This window comes from Oryctolagus cuniculus, chromosome 5 (assembly GCF_051225735.1).
Source record: "Oryctolagus cuniculus isolate XC-2025 breed Fujian yellow rabbit chromosome 5, ASM5122573v1, whole genome shotgun sequence".
In the NCBI taxonomy this organism is placed as follows: Eukaryota; Metazoa; Chordata; class Mammalia; order Lagomorpha; family Leporidae; genus Oryctolagus; species Oryctolagus cuniculus.
Window position 1 is genome coordinate 54,138,643 of NC_142871.1, and position 13,562 is coordinate 54,152,204.

Sequence of the window (13,562 nt, forward strand, 5' to 3'; positions counted from 1 at the left end):
GAGAGATTACACTATTAGATACCATTGACCAAGGACTTTTGCTGACTGGAATATAGCTGTCATAGAATACTTCTCAAGAAAAGGAAATGTGTTGGAAAATTAACCTTTATGGAAAGTATATTCTTTAACTAACGAGGCATTTACATTTCGGGGAAAGGAAAATTTTGTATTGTCTCAGATCTGTCATGAGGTAAACAAAATCTTTTTGGAGCAAGAACAAAAGACAGATCTGTCAGACTCAAAATGGTTTTTCCCATGTCAAATGAATGATTTTAGTGTATTCTGTTCACAGAATTTATTATGTGTCTGTCACATTCCAAAACTGATACCATCCATAAGAAAGCTTCTCTCCATTTAAACTCCTTTAGTACTTAAACACTTTCTGCAAAATACCTCTGGTGCCTAATCTTTCCAGGTCAGTGATCAGAGTATGAGTTAGCACTTGTTTCTTAAGGGCTGTCCTCCAGGTTCTGCCTGTCCCAAGCACATGTGTCTCCAAATTAATCACCAACTCTGACACAGCAAAAAGCCTGCAGAAGTAACAACTGCCACCTGCTGCACACTACTGATCACTGCCGTTCTCTGCTATATACACTAAAATGTACATGCACTAAAATGACACTACTTACGGTTTAGCAAACATAGATTCTTCTCCTGGCCTTTCCCACCGCCTACTTAAAAATGTCTTTAATTTTCTTTTAAATTACAAACAATATGTTTTCTTGATAAAGAAACTTTATGAAACTGAAGTATGTGCCAAACATGCAGAAGAAGATAGCAGAATGAAGGGCTGTTCACCTGGCTTCATTGGTTTATGCTGTCTCTTATGGGGTGGCACTGGATTCCATGAAAATGTACAAATATTACGTTAATCAAAATTTTACAGGAATTCCAAGATGGCTAAATAAATAAAAAAAAAGGTGTGGTGATTCTTGCCAAGGGAAGACAGAAGAATAAAGTGGAGAAAGTATATTCCCACAGGAAAGTTGTAGAGAATTTTGCAAGCAATAAGAATATTTACAGAAAAATTCCAGAGCCAAATCATTCCATATCAATAGCAACCATGAAATAACTGGCCTAAGTTCTCCAATTAAAATTCCACAGGAAGAAGAGTAACGCAATGGAGCAGAGTGGAAAGTTCAGACACTCAGCAGTGAACAGGGACACCACCTAGGACCACAGCAGAGGGCTAGAGAAGATGCCAGGTTCTGAGAGCAAGGTAAGGACAGACTGAAGTAGCCCAAGCCAATGATGATATTGCATGAGGGAGGATGGAGAGACATAGTCCACATCTTTAAAGAAAAAAACTGCCAACTTGGAATATTATATCCTGCAAAGCTTTCATTTATGAGTAGAGGTGAAATGAAACCTTTCATAACAAACAGAAATGGAAAGGATTTGTCACCGCTTGTCAAACCTTACAAATGATGCTTAAGGATATGCTACACACAGAAGTACAGAAAGATATTCATCATTATGAAAGAATGTAGAGGCAGAGAAAGTCAAGTAAAAGTACAAAAGAAATTCAAAGTAAACATTAAGAATATTTACAGAAAAATTGCAGAGTCAAATCATTCCATATCAATAGTAACCATGAAACAACTGGCCTAAGTTCTCCAATTAAAAGATATAGACAGGCCCATCTATTTGTTGCCTACAACAAACACACCTCACCAACAAAGGTACATGCAGACTGAAAGTGAAAGGATGGAAAAAGTTACTCCATGCTGATGGAAAGCAAAAATAAGCAGGTATAGCCATCCTAGTATCAAACAAAATAGGCTTTAACATGAAAACTGTTTAAAGAGACAGAGAAAAGCATTAGGTAATGATGAAGGGATCAATTCTACAGCAAGATGGAGCTACAATAAATAAATAAATATGGACCCAGTGCCAGGGCACCTGGCTAATTAAAACCAATGTGAATGATCCTAAAGGGAGACATAGACTCCAGAACAATGGTAATGGGGGAATTTCATCATTAGACATTTCAGCTAGACAAAAATAAACAAAAAAACAACAGCACTAAACTACACTATTGACCAAATGGACCTAAGTGATAGCTACAGAACATTTCATCACACAGTTGAAGAACACATATTCTTTTCATCAGTGCATGGAACTTTCTCTAGCATACACCATATGCTAGGCCATAGATCAAACCTCAGAAAATTTAAAAAACTTGAAATCATACCATGTATCTTGTCTGACCACACCAGAATGAAGCTATAAATGGGGAAGAAACAGCAGAGGAAACTCTTCCAGAACTAGTGATTCATGGGGGACCTGCGTGGAGGGCGTGGGAACCCCCAGCTCGGGACACCAGCCGTGGAATCTACGCAACAACGCTGGAACACAAGGTGAGCCAAACCACAGTAGCCCGAGACACCGACGGGAATGCGGAAGGAGGAGTCTAGAGGGAATGAGGCTTGAAGCCCCATGGGGAAAAGTTCAAGAGGGTAACTAGAGGAAAGAAAAAAAAGACCAGTATGGACACGAGTCTCTCTCTCTCCGTTCACCTCTCAAAGGCAAGCAAGACAAAGAGCAGGTGCCATTTTGGACATATGTAAAAGCTGCATGACCTCAGGGTGGCACCCGCCCTCAGACAAGCAGAAAAACCTGACTGCGGAGGGTGGTGAAATAACAGGAGGTGAGGACCTAGTGAATGTGTGGAGCTAATGAACTGAGACTGTGAAAAAAGAGACAGTGTGTGAGAGAAATCACAGAGTTCATGTGAGTACTCTCCAGAGATGCTACAATTCGGTAACCTTAGCAACCAGGTGGGAGACTGCAGGAGAATTTCAGCCCACATGAGAGCAGAACAGATTCTTTGTGTGGTCCTTGGGAAAGAGCAGGTGAATGTTATACCCACAGGAGCCAGAGATTGGAAGCTGACTACCTTCAATTCTTCTCAGCTGATGGGAATCACTTCCCTTCTGAATCAAAAGAGAGAGAGAGAGATACCATGTCTAACCTGGGTGTGTCACCTTTGACACACTCTTAACCCTGAAGAACCAGAGCTCTCTGGCCACACCCATCTCAAGCCTCTAAGGCTCCATCAAAAGCAGACAGTCCACTTAATACAGTCACAGCGAGGGAAGAAGAATCCAAAGAATATCTCCACAATGCCAAACAACAAATGTACAAACTGAGGAAACAAGAACAAAGAAGAAAATATTAAGTCCCCAAATGAACAAGACACTCCAAGCCAAGATTATGAAGATGATGAGATAGAAATGCAAGATACGGACTTCAAAAAATTTATGATAAGAACATTTAGAAGTTTTCAAAAACAAATTCTTGAACTACAGAAATCCTTACTGGACAGGATAGAAAATCTCATGAAAATGAAATCTTAAGCAGGAATCAAAATGAAACGTAGAAATTTGTAGATCAGGAAAGTGTGATAGTGAAGAAAAATCAAAATGAAATGAGAACTCAATAGATAAAAGGAAAAACACATTAAAGAGCCTTAAAAACAGAGTCACTGAAGCAGAAGAGAGAATATCAGACTTAGAAGACAGAGCACAGAATGGCCGGCGCCAGGCTCACTAGGCTAATCCTCCGCCTGCAGCTCCAGCACCCTGGGTTCTAGTCCCGTTCAGGATGCTGGATTCTGTCCCTGTTGCTGCTCTCTTCCAGTCCAGCTTTCTGCTGTGGCCCGGGAGTGCAGTGGAGGATAGCCAAAGTGCTTGGGCTCTGCACCTGCATGGGAGACCAGGAGAAGCATCTGCCTCCTGGCTTCAGATCAGCATGATGTGCCGGCCACAGTGCACCAGCCACAGTGGCCATTGGGAGGTGAACCAATGGAAAAGGAAGACCTTTTTCTCTGTCTCTCTCTCTCACTTTCCACTCTGCCAGTCAAAAAAAAATTTTTTTTTAATAAATAAATAAAAGAAGACAGAGCACAGGAAAGTATACAGTCAAACCAAAGAAAAGAAGAGGAAATTAGAAATCTAAAAATATTGTTGGGAATCTAAAGGATACTATTTAAAAAAAAAAAAAAACAACATTTGGGTTCTAGGAGGTTGTGAAGGCATAAAGAGAGAGAAAGGATTAGAAGGCCTTTTTAGTGAGATACTAGCAGAGAACATCCCGGGTTTGGAAAAGGACAGAGACATCCTAGTACAGGAAGCTCATAGAACCCCTAGTAACATGACCAACAGAGATCCTCACCACAACACCTTGTAATTAAACTCACCACAGTGAAACATAAAGAAAAGATCCTAAAATGTACAAGAGAGAAACGTCAGATTACTCTCAGAGGATCTCCAATCAGACTCACAGCAGACTTCTCATCAGAAACCCTACAAGCTAGGAGGGAATGGAGAGACATAGTCCAGGTACTAAGAGATAAAAACTGCCAGCCCAGAATATTATATCCTGTAAAGCTCTAATTTGTGAATGAAAGTGAAAAAGACCTTTCACAGCAAACAGAAATTGAAAGAATTTGTCACCACACATCCAGCCCTGCAGAAGATGCTTAAAGATGTGTCACACACAGAAACACAGAACACGGTCATCAACATGAAAGAAGGTAAAGGAAGGAAACCTCAAAGCAAAAGATCACAGGAAGTTCAAACATATATTAGAAAATATATTTGGGAAAATGGCAGTGCAAAGTTACTACTTATCAATAGTCACATTGAATGTTAATGGCCTCAACTCTCCAGTTAAAAGACAAATGTCTTTAGACATGTCAATAGACACTTTTCAAAAGAGGAAATCCAAATGGCCAACACAAACATGAAAAAATGCTCAAGATCACTAGCAATCAGGGAAATGCAACTCAAACCCACAATGAGGTTTCACCTCACCCCGGTTAGAATGGCTCACATTCAGAAATCTACCGGAAACAGATACCGGCAAGGATGTGGGGAAAAAGGGACACTAACTCACTGTTGGTGGAAATGCAAACTGGTTAAGCCACTATGGAAGTCAGTCTGGAGATTCCTCAGAAACCTGAATATAACCCTACCATACAACCCAGCCACCCCCCTATTTGGAATGTACTCAAAGGAAATTAAAGAGGCAAATAAAAGAGCTGTCTGCACCTTAATGTTTATTGCAGCTCAATTCACAATAGTTAAGACATGGAATCAACCCAAATGCCCATCAACAGTAGACTGGATCAAGAAATTTTGGGACATGTACTCTATAGAATACTATACAGCAGTAAAAACAATGAAATTGGTCATTTGCAACAAAATGGAGGAATCTGGAAACATCATGCTGAGTGAATTAAGCCAATCCCAAAGGGACAAATATCATATGTTCTCCCTGATCGGTAACAACTAACCAAGCACCAAAAAGCAAACCTGTTGAAGTGAAAGGGACACTATGAGAAACAGTGACTTGATCAGGCCTTGTCCTGACTGTTGATGAACAACTTAACACTTTGTCCCTTTTAGTATTTTTTTTTGTTCTACTTAATACTATTGGTTGAACTCTGTAATTAGCACACAATTATTCTCAGGTGTTGAAATTTAACTGAAAAGTGATCCCTGTTAAATATAAGAGTGGGAATAAGAGAGGGAGGAGATGTACAATTTGGGACATGCTCAATGAGACTTGCCCAAAATGGTGGAGTTAGAAATATGCCAGGGGATTCCAATTCAATCCCATCAAGGTGGCATGTGCCAATGCCATCTCAATCGTCCAAGTGATCAATTTCAGTTCACAATTGATCATACTGATAGGTCAAAGAGTCAAAGGGATCACATAAACAAGACTAGTGTCTGCTAATACTGATAGAATAAAAAAGGGAGAGAACGATCCAGCATGGGAAGAGGGATACACAGCAGACTCATAGAATCGCAGATGTCCTAAACATCTGGCCTCAGAATCAGCCCTTAAGGCATTCAAATCTGGCTGAAGAGCACATGGAGTATTTTAGGCATGGAAAGCCAAAAACTCTGGCCAAAAAAAAAAAAAAAAACAGAGTACCTAAGTGAAAGATCTCTGTGAGTGAGATCCTAGTAGAAAGAACAGGGCCATCAAAGAAGTAGGTTCCTTTCTCTGAAGGGAGGTGAGAACTTCCACTTTGACTATGAGCTTGTCTAAATAAGATTGAAGTTGGCGAAATTAAAAGGCTTCCAAAGCCTTGGAAACTCATGACTAGAGCCTGGGGAGATTACTGACACCATAAACAAGAGTGTCAATTTGCTAAAGTCAACAACAGGAGTCATTGTGCACTTACTCCTCATGTAGGATCTCTGTCCTTAATGTGTTGTTCAATGTGATTTAATGCTATAACTACTACTCAAATAGTATTTTATGCTTTACGTTCTGTGTGGGTGCAAACTGATGAAATCTTTACTTAATTTATTAAATTTACTAAATTGATTTTCTATATATAAAGATAATTGAAAATGAATCTTGATGTGAATGGAATGGGAGAGGGAGCAGGAGATGGGAGGTGTGCGGGTGGGAGGGAAGTTATTGGGGGGGGAAGCTATTGTAATCCATAAGCTGTACCTTGGAAATTTATATGTACTAAATAAAAGTTTAAAAAAAGAAAAAATAGATCTCCCACATGGGTGGGAAGAACCCAATTATTTGAGCCATCACTCCTTCCTCCTGGGATCTTCATTAGAAGGACACTTGGCCAAGAGGTAGAGCCAGGAATCAACCCATATGCACTAACATGGAAATTGCTAATTGCTCACCCTAGATTCTGATTTTAAATGCAATATTTCAAATGTTTCATAACTGAATGGTATTTATTGGGGTTTGCGGTAAGTTCTATTAGCCAGGTGAAGGATGTTCCATTTTCTCCCTATTTCATTATAGTCTGCATTTATTGACATGATAAGATGCACTTTCTCCTTTTCTCTTGGTATAAGTTATAATTTTTTAAGTAGGAAGCATTTAGCCTAGCAGTAATACATCCTTGTCCCACCTCAGATTCCTTGAGTTAGATCTAATGTAGACCCTGGTAGGCAGTGATGTGACTCAAGTAATTGGCATTCTGCCACTCGAATGGGAGACTTGGCTGACATTTATATCTGTGAAGTTGGATTCCTCATTCAAGATATTTGAGGAGGTAGCCAGAGGATGAAATACCACTCTCTCCCTCCCTCTGTCTCTGTCTCTCTCTCTCTCTCTCTCTCTCTCTTTCCCTCCTTTCCTCCCTCTTCCTCTCCCTCTCCCTAATACATAAATAAAATTATCCTTTAAAGTTCTTAATATATATTGATTTCTGCAAAAAATCCCTGTTAATCATGGTATATATTTCCTTACCTTGCTGGAGTTGATTTTTTTTTTATATTTGGTTAAGGATTTTTGCTTCTGTGATTGTGAATGTTCCAAAAGAATGTGATGTACCAAAAATCTTGTAAATGCTACTGCCTAAGTGATTTATCTACAAGATAGATTTAATACAATTTATAGTCAATCCCAGAGACAGCAAGGCCACCTTAGGATGGCATAGGCACTGATGTGTGGCTTTCCAAAATCTTGGGCAGGATAAAGAGAACTGGAAGGTCATTTTTTGTTACTGAGATGCTTGACCTTAAACCAAGAAAACTGAAATGCCAGCAATATCTATGGAAGAAAAGGAAGAAACCATTTCAGTTGTTACTGAACCATCCAACGGACAATTTTCACAGGATGGAGGAATCCAGAGGCAAGGCAAATAGTTACTAATTTGGAAAAAGATATTAAAGTCAAGAAACTCAAAGCAGAGTGTGAAAAGGAAGGGCTAGAGCATTTTTGTAAAAATAAGAAGAGGTTATTTTTGTTATTATTAGTCCATTGACTTAGATTCCAGAAAGCCTAAGAAGCTTAAACAACCCTTTACCTCATTGTTTCAATGGCAAAAATAATTCTATGTTCTAAAAAGGACTATTTAAAAATAATATTTTGCAAAACAAAAATTAACATGTACTTATTTTAGCTGAACATGATTTTGTAAAGAAATACAAAGTAATTAGAGTACTGAAAATCATCATAGGAACAAAATCCATCTGGGTTTTTTTAATTTATATTTCCCTCATTTTCTTCCTGATCAAACAAGTCAGCATTTACCAAGTACCTGTTCTTGACTCAATATTTGAGTTTTTCATATTTACTATCAGAAATTACTATGTTTACACTGATAATTTCCTTATACCATAGGGATTTGAGCTTATTTAACTTCTTTTCTGACTAAATTGCAGTGGCTTCTGCTACTGTTGATATCCAGAAAAAGGCTTACTGATACACATTTTTTACCGAACCTAAATGAAAACTGATCCCAGATGGTTTGCTCGTTAAACTTACCAGATTTGGGATATGTGATTACGAAGACATCATCATCTCTGATTTCAAAGTCATCTAACTTTTCCAGTATTTTCATATCAACAAGTGTACGTTCAAAATTATAGCCTTTGAAGTTCAATAAATATTTACGTGAATTGTCCATAACTTTTCACCTACAAGTAAAAACAGATAAATATCTCTTCAATTTCTTCAATTACTGAAACTTAGTGAGTGCTGCAATGTGCCACACATCAATTAAATGTCTTATATAAACCAACTCACATAACACAACAAGCATGTTATATATTCATTATTTAAACCACAGTAATCGAATACTGCTGTTGTTATCATTATTTTAAAGAGGAAACTAAGACACTAAGAGGTTAAATTGCTTTTCCTAAAACTTCATGAGGGAACATGATTGTGATTTCAAAGATACAGATGAGGACAGTAAGGCAAAATGAAGTCAATCCTATTAATCAAGTTTGTCCATCTATTACAAGTAGAATGAGAATGATTTGATACCAGAAAATTTGGCCAAATGGCCCATGCTTTTAATACACAATTTCCTGTTATTTTATCTTTTTTCTGATATTTTCATTGAAAAGAATAGGAAATTCTGGGGCCAGTGCTATGGTGCAGCGGGTTAACACCCTGGCCTGAAGCACCAGAATCCCATAGGGGAGCTGGTTCGAGACCTGGCTGCTCTACTTCCTATCCAGCTCTCTGCTATGGCCTGGGAAAGCAATAGAAGGTGGCCCAAGTCCTTGGGCCCTGCACCCATGTGGGAACCCAGAAGAAGCTCCTGGCTCCTGGCTTTGGATCAGCGCAGCTCCAGCCTTTGCAGCCAATTGAGGAGTGAAACTTCGGATAGAAGATCTCTCTCTCTCTCTCTTTCTCTCTCTCTCTGCCTTTCATTTTCTCTCTGTGTAACTCTGTCTTTCATATAAATAAATAAATCTTTATAAAAAAAGAATAGGAATTCTTTGATGAACACATTTTATTGGTTTAACGAATATATTGTATTTCTGGCTTGGTTTTGCTTGTTTGTTTTCCCTAGAGTGTAAATAGCCAGTGACCCTGGAAGAAATTTCTGCCTGTGAAATCTGATACAGTGTTTTAAATGAATCATGGAGAATACTCTGCACAAGTAGAAATCTGGGAAATATGGATTCTCGATAGTTGCAGAATGCTGTGGGGCAATTGTAATTTCCAGCAGAAATAAGAAATCTAGCAAATGTAAATAATAAAATTAAAAATAAACAGTCTAAGAACAAATATTTTTAAACTTTTGGCTATTAGATCTGTTGAGACTGAGAGTTATTTTGACATCGATATCACAATTTCCCAGGACAACTTAGAACTTAGCTTTTAGATTGTGGTGATAAATGTTTTGCATTGTATAACATGAACAAATGGATAAGTCCATAAGTAGAAATTTTAATTGAAGGAAAACACAAAGATGAAGCATGGCTCATTATCACAATCTTCCTCATAGCCCACAATGCCACTCACACACTCTCCAAAACCCCAGCACAGATTCTAGAAACTCTGGATGCTGACAAAAGAGAAAGAAGTGTCAGAATCTCCACATCATTCTGAATGAATCATGCATTGCTGTCATAAATATGGAAGAAATTGATTGTATAAATAGAAACAGCATCTGTGTCTCCCTCTATTCTTACATTGAGGTCCAAAGGAAACAGGAAAAATTAAAAATTTGGGAGAAAAAGGTAAATGCACCTGTTATGCAGAAAAGAGGCAGAGATTTTAAAGAGACCCTCAGTCTCTCCTTTTCCTACTCACTGTTGTAGATCAGCTGAGGAAGCAAAATCACCACTGATAGAATATCAGGGATGAGAGGAACTGAGGTGTTGCTGCGAAATAAATATTCCCTACAGAGTTTGTTTTGGACAATGATTACTGTTCTAGAAAACAAACTGGTAGCTCAGCTTGCATTAGTTGAGTAAGATTTTGTAGACATTAGGGAAAGCATATCAGATTATTCTAGAAACATCAAAGGAGACAACCATTTGGAAATATTAAAGACGACTGCCCTACTAATTTCAATAATTGTGAAACAGTCAATGAGTATTGAAAACTATAGTAATGACATCCGTGGGCATGAGTTACAGGGAGTTGCATCCTTTAGATATATGTAAGGAGCCTGATTTCCATTCTCAGATCTTTGTTGACACCTACCTCTCTTTTGTTTTTCTCTTATTCTCCTCCGGTTTGTTTTTTCTATTGAAAAGCTGGTTATGGTTGTGGAAGTTTCCAGAGATCTTATCAATCCAGTTAGCATATAAATTAATTTTCCAGAATCCAGAATTGTCTTTTTTAAAAAAAATTTATTTATTTATTTGAGAGACAGTTACAGACACAAAGAGAGAGGTCCTCCATTCACTGGTTCACTCCCCACATGGCTGCTATCCCAGATTTTGGCCAATCTGAAGCCAGGAGACAGGAGCTTCCTCAGGGCCTTCAACGTTGGTGCTGGGGCCCAAGCACTTGGGCTATTACCAGCGCCGCTAGGCGGAGGATTAGCCTAGTGAGCCGCGGCGCCGGCCATATTATCTTCTGATTTCCCAAGCCATTAGCAGAGAGCTGAATTGGAAGACACAAAGCAGCACCCATATGGGGTGCCAACACCACACTGAGGCTTAGCCTATTATACCATAGCAACAACCCCCAGAATGACCTTTCTAAGTGATGCCCTTTCAGTGTAGTTAGTTTTTAAAGGCAAATATTACAAATGATTTGTCTACCTCTTTGTGTTTTAATACCCGATATTTGCCTCTGTCCTGTCCAAACATCTCTCCCGGGCTATTCACCTATTCGATGGTCTGTTGTTTTCCACATAAACTGATCTTTGATAATAATTCTCAGGTTACCACTAAATATAAAATTTGATCCTAGGGAAGATTTTAATCTTTTCAATAAGGAAGTATTTACTGATATGGGAATAGAATTTAATATAAGGATAATTTATGCTTGTAAATATTGAGCCTGTCTCATTTCTCACAAGGCCTGTAAATTAAGACAATGCTAGTAAAACAATCCACTTTGTGTGGTTGGCACAACTGTGAAGACCAATTGGGGAAGACTACTTGCTAACACAAACAGCTCAGGCACAAAGTTCTGATTTTATAACAAATTGTACGAAATCTTTGAATTGAACTGGATGGTTTAGCACTTTTTGAGGTACTTGGGATCATTTCTCTGCTTTCTTGATCTTGGTCTCAGCGTCTCTCTCTCTGTCTCTCCCTCTTGCTCTCTCTCACTCGCTCTCTCATTCTCTTGCTATCACTTACACTCTTGCTCTCTCACTTTCTCTTCCTTCCTCCCTCCCTCCCTCTGCTTTCACTGCCCTCCTTTCTCTTTCTGTTGTCATTATCAACTATGAGACTTCTAAAGCAGTCCGTGATAACACTCCCCACCCCTGAGTGATTAAGACAACACCCCAAAGCCATTGTTGTAGATTTCTCCTTTGAATGCTAAACAATGACAGTTGTATTTAACCACTGAGAGGAATCAAGATAAATGGCTGATTGCAGCCATGGCTCAAGAAAAGTACAAGAATGGGAGTAGGCAGAGGCAGGGGAAGCTGCTCAGCATGCTACAGAAACATACAGGACAGGCCCCATCACAAAGAATTATCCAGCCTCAGATGCTCAGTGGTGGCCCTTTTGAGAAGCCCTGCTCCATGGCAGACGGTTATGTAAACATACTCGCATTGGGAGAGAAAGACAGAAAGACATCCTAATCCTTTCATTTAGGCAAAAAATACTAGTTCATAAATGTTTGACCCAATTCCAATCTGAATCTATTTTTTATCTTTAATTATAATATTTCAAATGGATCAAAAACATGCAATTACTAAAAGCAATAAAATACATTTCTCATTATAGATGCCCTGCACCTCCTTTATTTTGCCTGAGCCAAACAAAGCTAGGAGCCTATAACTAAACTGGGGCCTCAAACATGATCACAGGGACCCATCCCCTGAGATGTCACCTGCCACCACCAGCAGGAAGCTGGAAGCAGAGTGGAGCTGGGACCAGGCACTCCAATATGGAATGTGTCGTTAAGGCTGTCACAGAACTTTAGAAGCAAACTAATTTTGGAAAATCCCCGCTCTCCTGCGTAGGAGATTAAACAGTATCTAAAAGGCCCTTAGCACAGAATTAGGAGGTGACAGATCCAGGGAGGCCAACCAAGGTGGGTGGCACAGACCGTGGCTCCCAGAGGGTCTTATCTCCACACAAATGTCTCCCAGCAGTGGCTGTGCCTGCTTTCTCTAACTGCACACCATCCTGGGCACACTGGCAGGAGCACAAGGCCCTCGGCCAGTCCTGTGGGGACACTTCACATCACGCCCATATGTCAATGGCAGGGAGCCCAGAAGGATGCTGGGGCTCCACGACATTTCCAAAGGAGTTGACATTGGGGCCTAATGTGAATGTACACCAATATTTGTAAAGCCAGGTCCTCAGGACTCTGGGTAAATGCAATCATATTCAGGCCCAAAAGTCTAGTCTCATAGAGTGTGGGAAATCAACGAAGAATTAAGCTGAGAGTTCATAGCTGACCTCAGAGTGTGCCTCCCCAGAGATCAAGAAGGAAATGAAGACACAAAGTACTCCACTGAGTTGGCTGCCACTTTTTTCATAAGGAACATTCAACTTAATGAAAAATAGCCAGGTTACTCACAATAATAGCTACCCTTTATTTCCTTTCTGTGAACCAATAAACTGCACACGCTTGTTTCTTGTTATTCCCAGTAACCCTGCAAGGCGGGAGCTATCATTTGCATCTTACAAGTGAGGAGCATGAGGCTCAGGAAGGTCATGTACTTAGCCAAGATCACACAGCTAGTGTTACTCAGGATTCCAACCTGGGTCTGCTTTTTCCACCATGACATCCTCCTGTCCACACTGCTCTGGGACACTAGGGTGGAAAAAGAAATACATACTTGGTTTTCATGCCCAGTTCCTTGCACAGAGCTCCTGAGACCTTTGTGATTCTCTGGGTGACACGACTGAGAGGAACACTTTTAGGTGTATTTCATCTTAATACCAGTTTCCTGACACAAGAGCTTCTAGGAATCCTGCTTATTCTGTGTGGAGTGTCTTTTTGTATGCTAATGAGATGACTGGTGGTTGAGGACTTTCAGAACAGGCACTGGTTACCAGAAACACCAAGACATGATTAGAGGATGAAACTTTCAGTCCCACCTGATAGGATGTGGAGACTGAGTTAACTGTCAGTGGTTCAATCGATCATGTCTATGTTGACCTCCAACAAGACCCTGGACAGCA

The 13,562-nt window shown here is 39.6% G+C and overlaps 1 protein-coding gene across 1 annotated transcript in view; it reads right to left on the minus strand.

The window, feature by feature from the left end:
* LOC100338493 (amine sulfotransferase-like) overlaps window positions 1-8,410 on the minus strand; it is a 28,167-nt gene extending 19,757 nt beyond the window's left edge. Inside the window, exon 1 of the mRNA XM_089333754.1 lies at window positions 8,263-8,410. Coding sequence (XP_089189880.1) covers window positions 8,263-8,404 — 142 coding nt within the window. The 5' untranslated portion in view covers window positions 8,405-8,410. The remainder of the gene's footprint in view (window positions 1-8,262) is intronic.
* Between the last annotated feature and the right edge of the window lie 5,152 nt (window positions 8,411-13,562).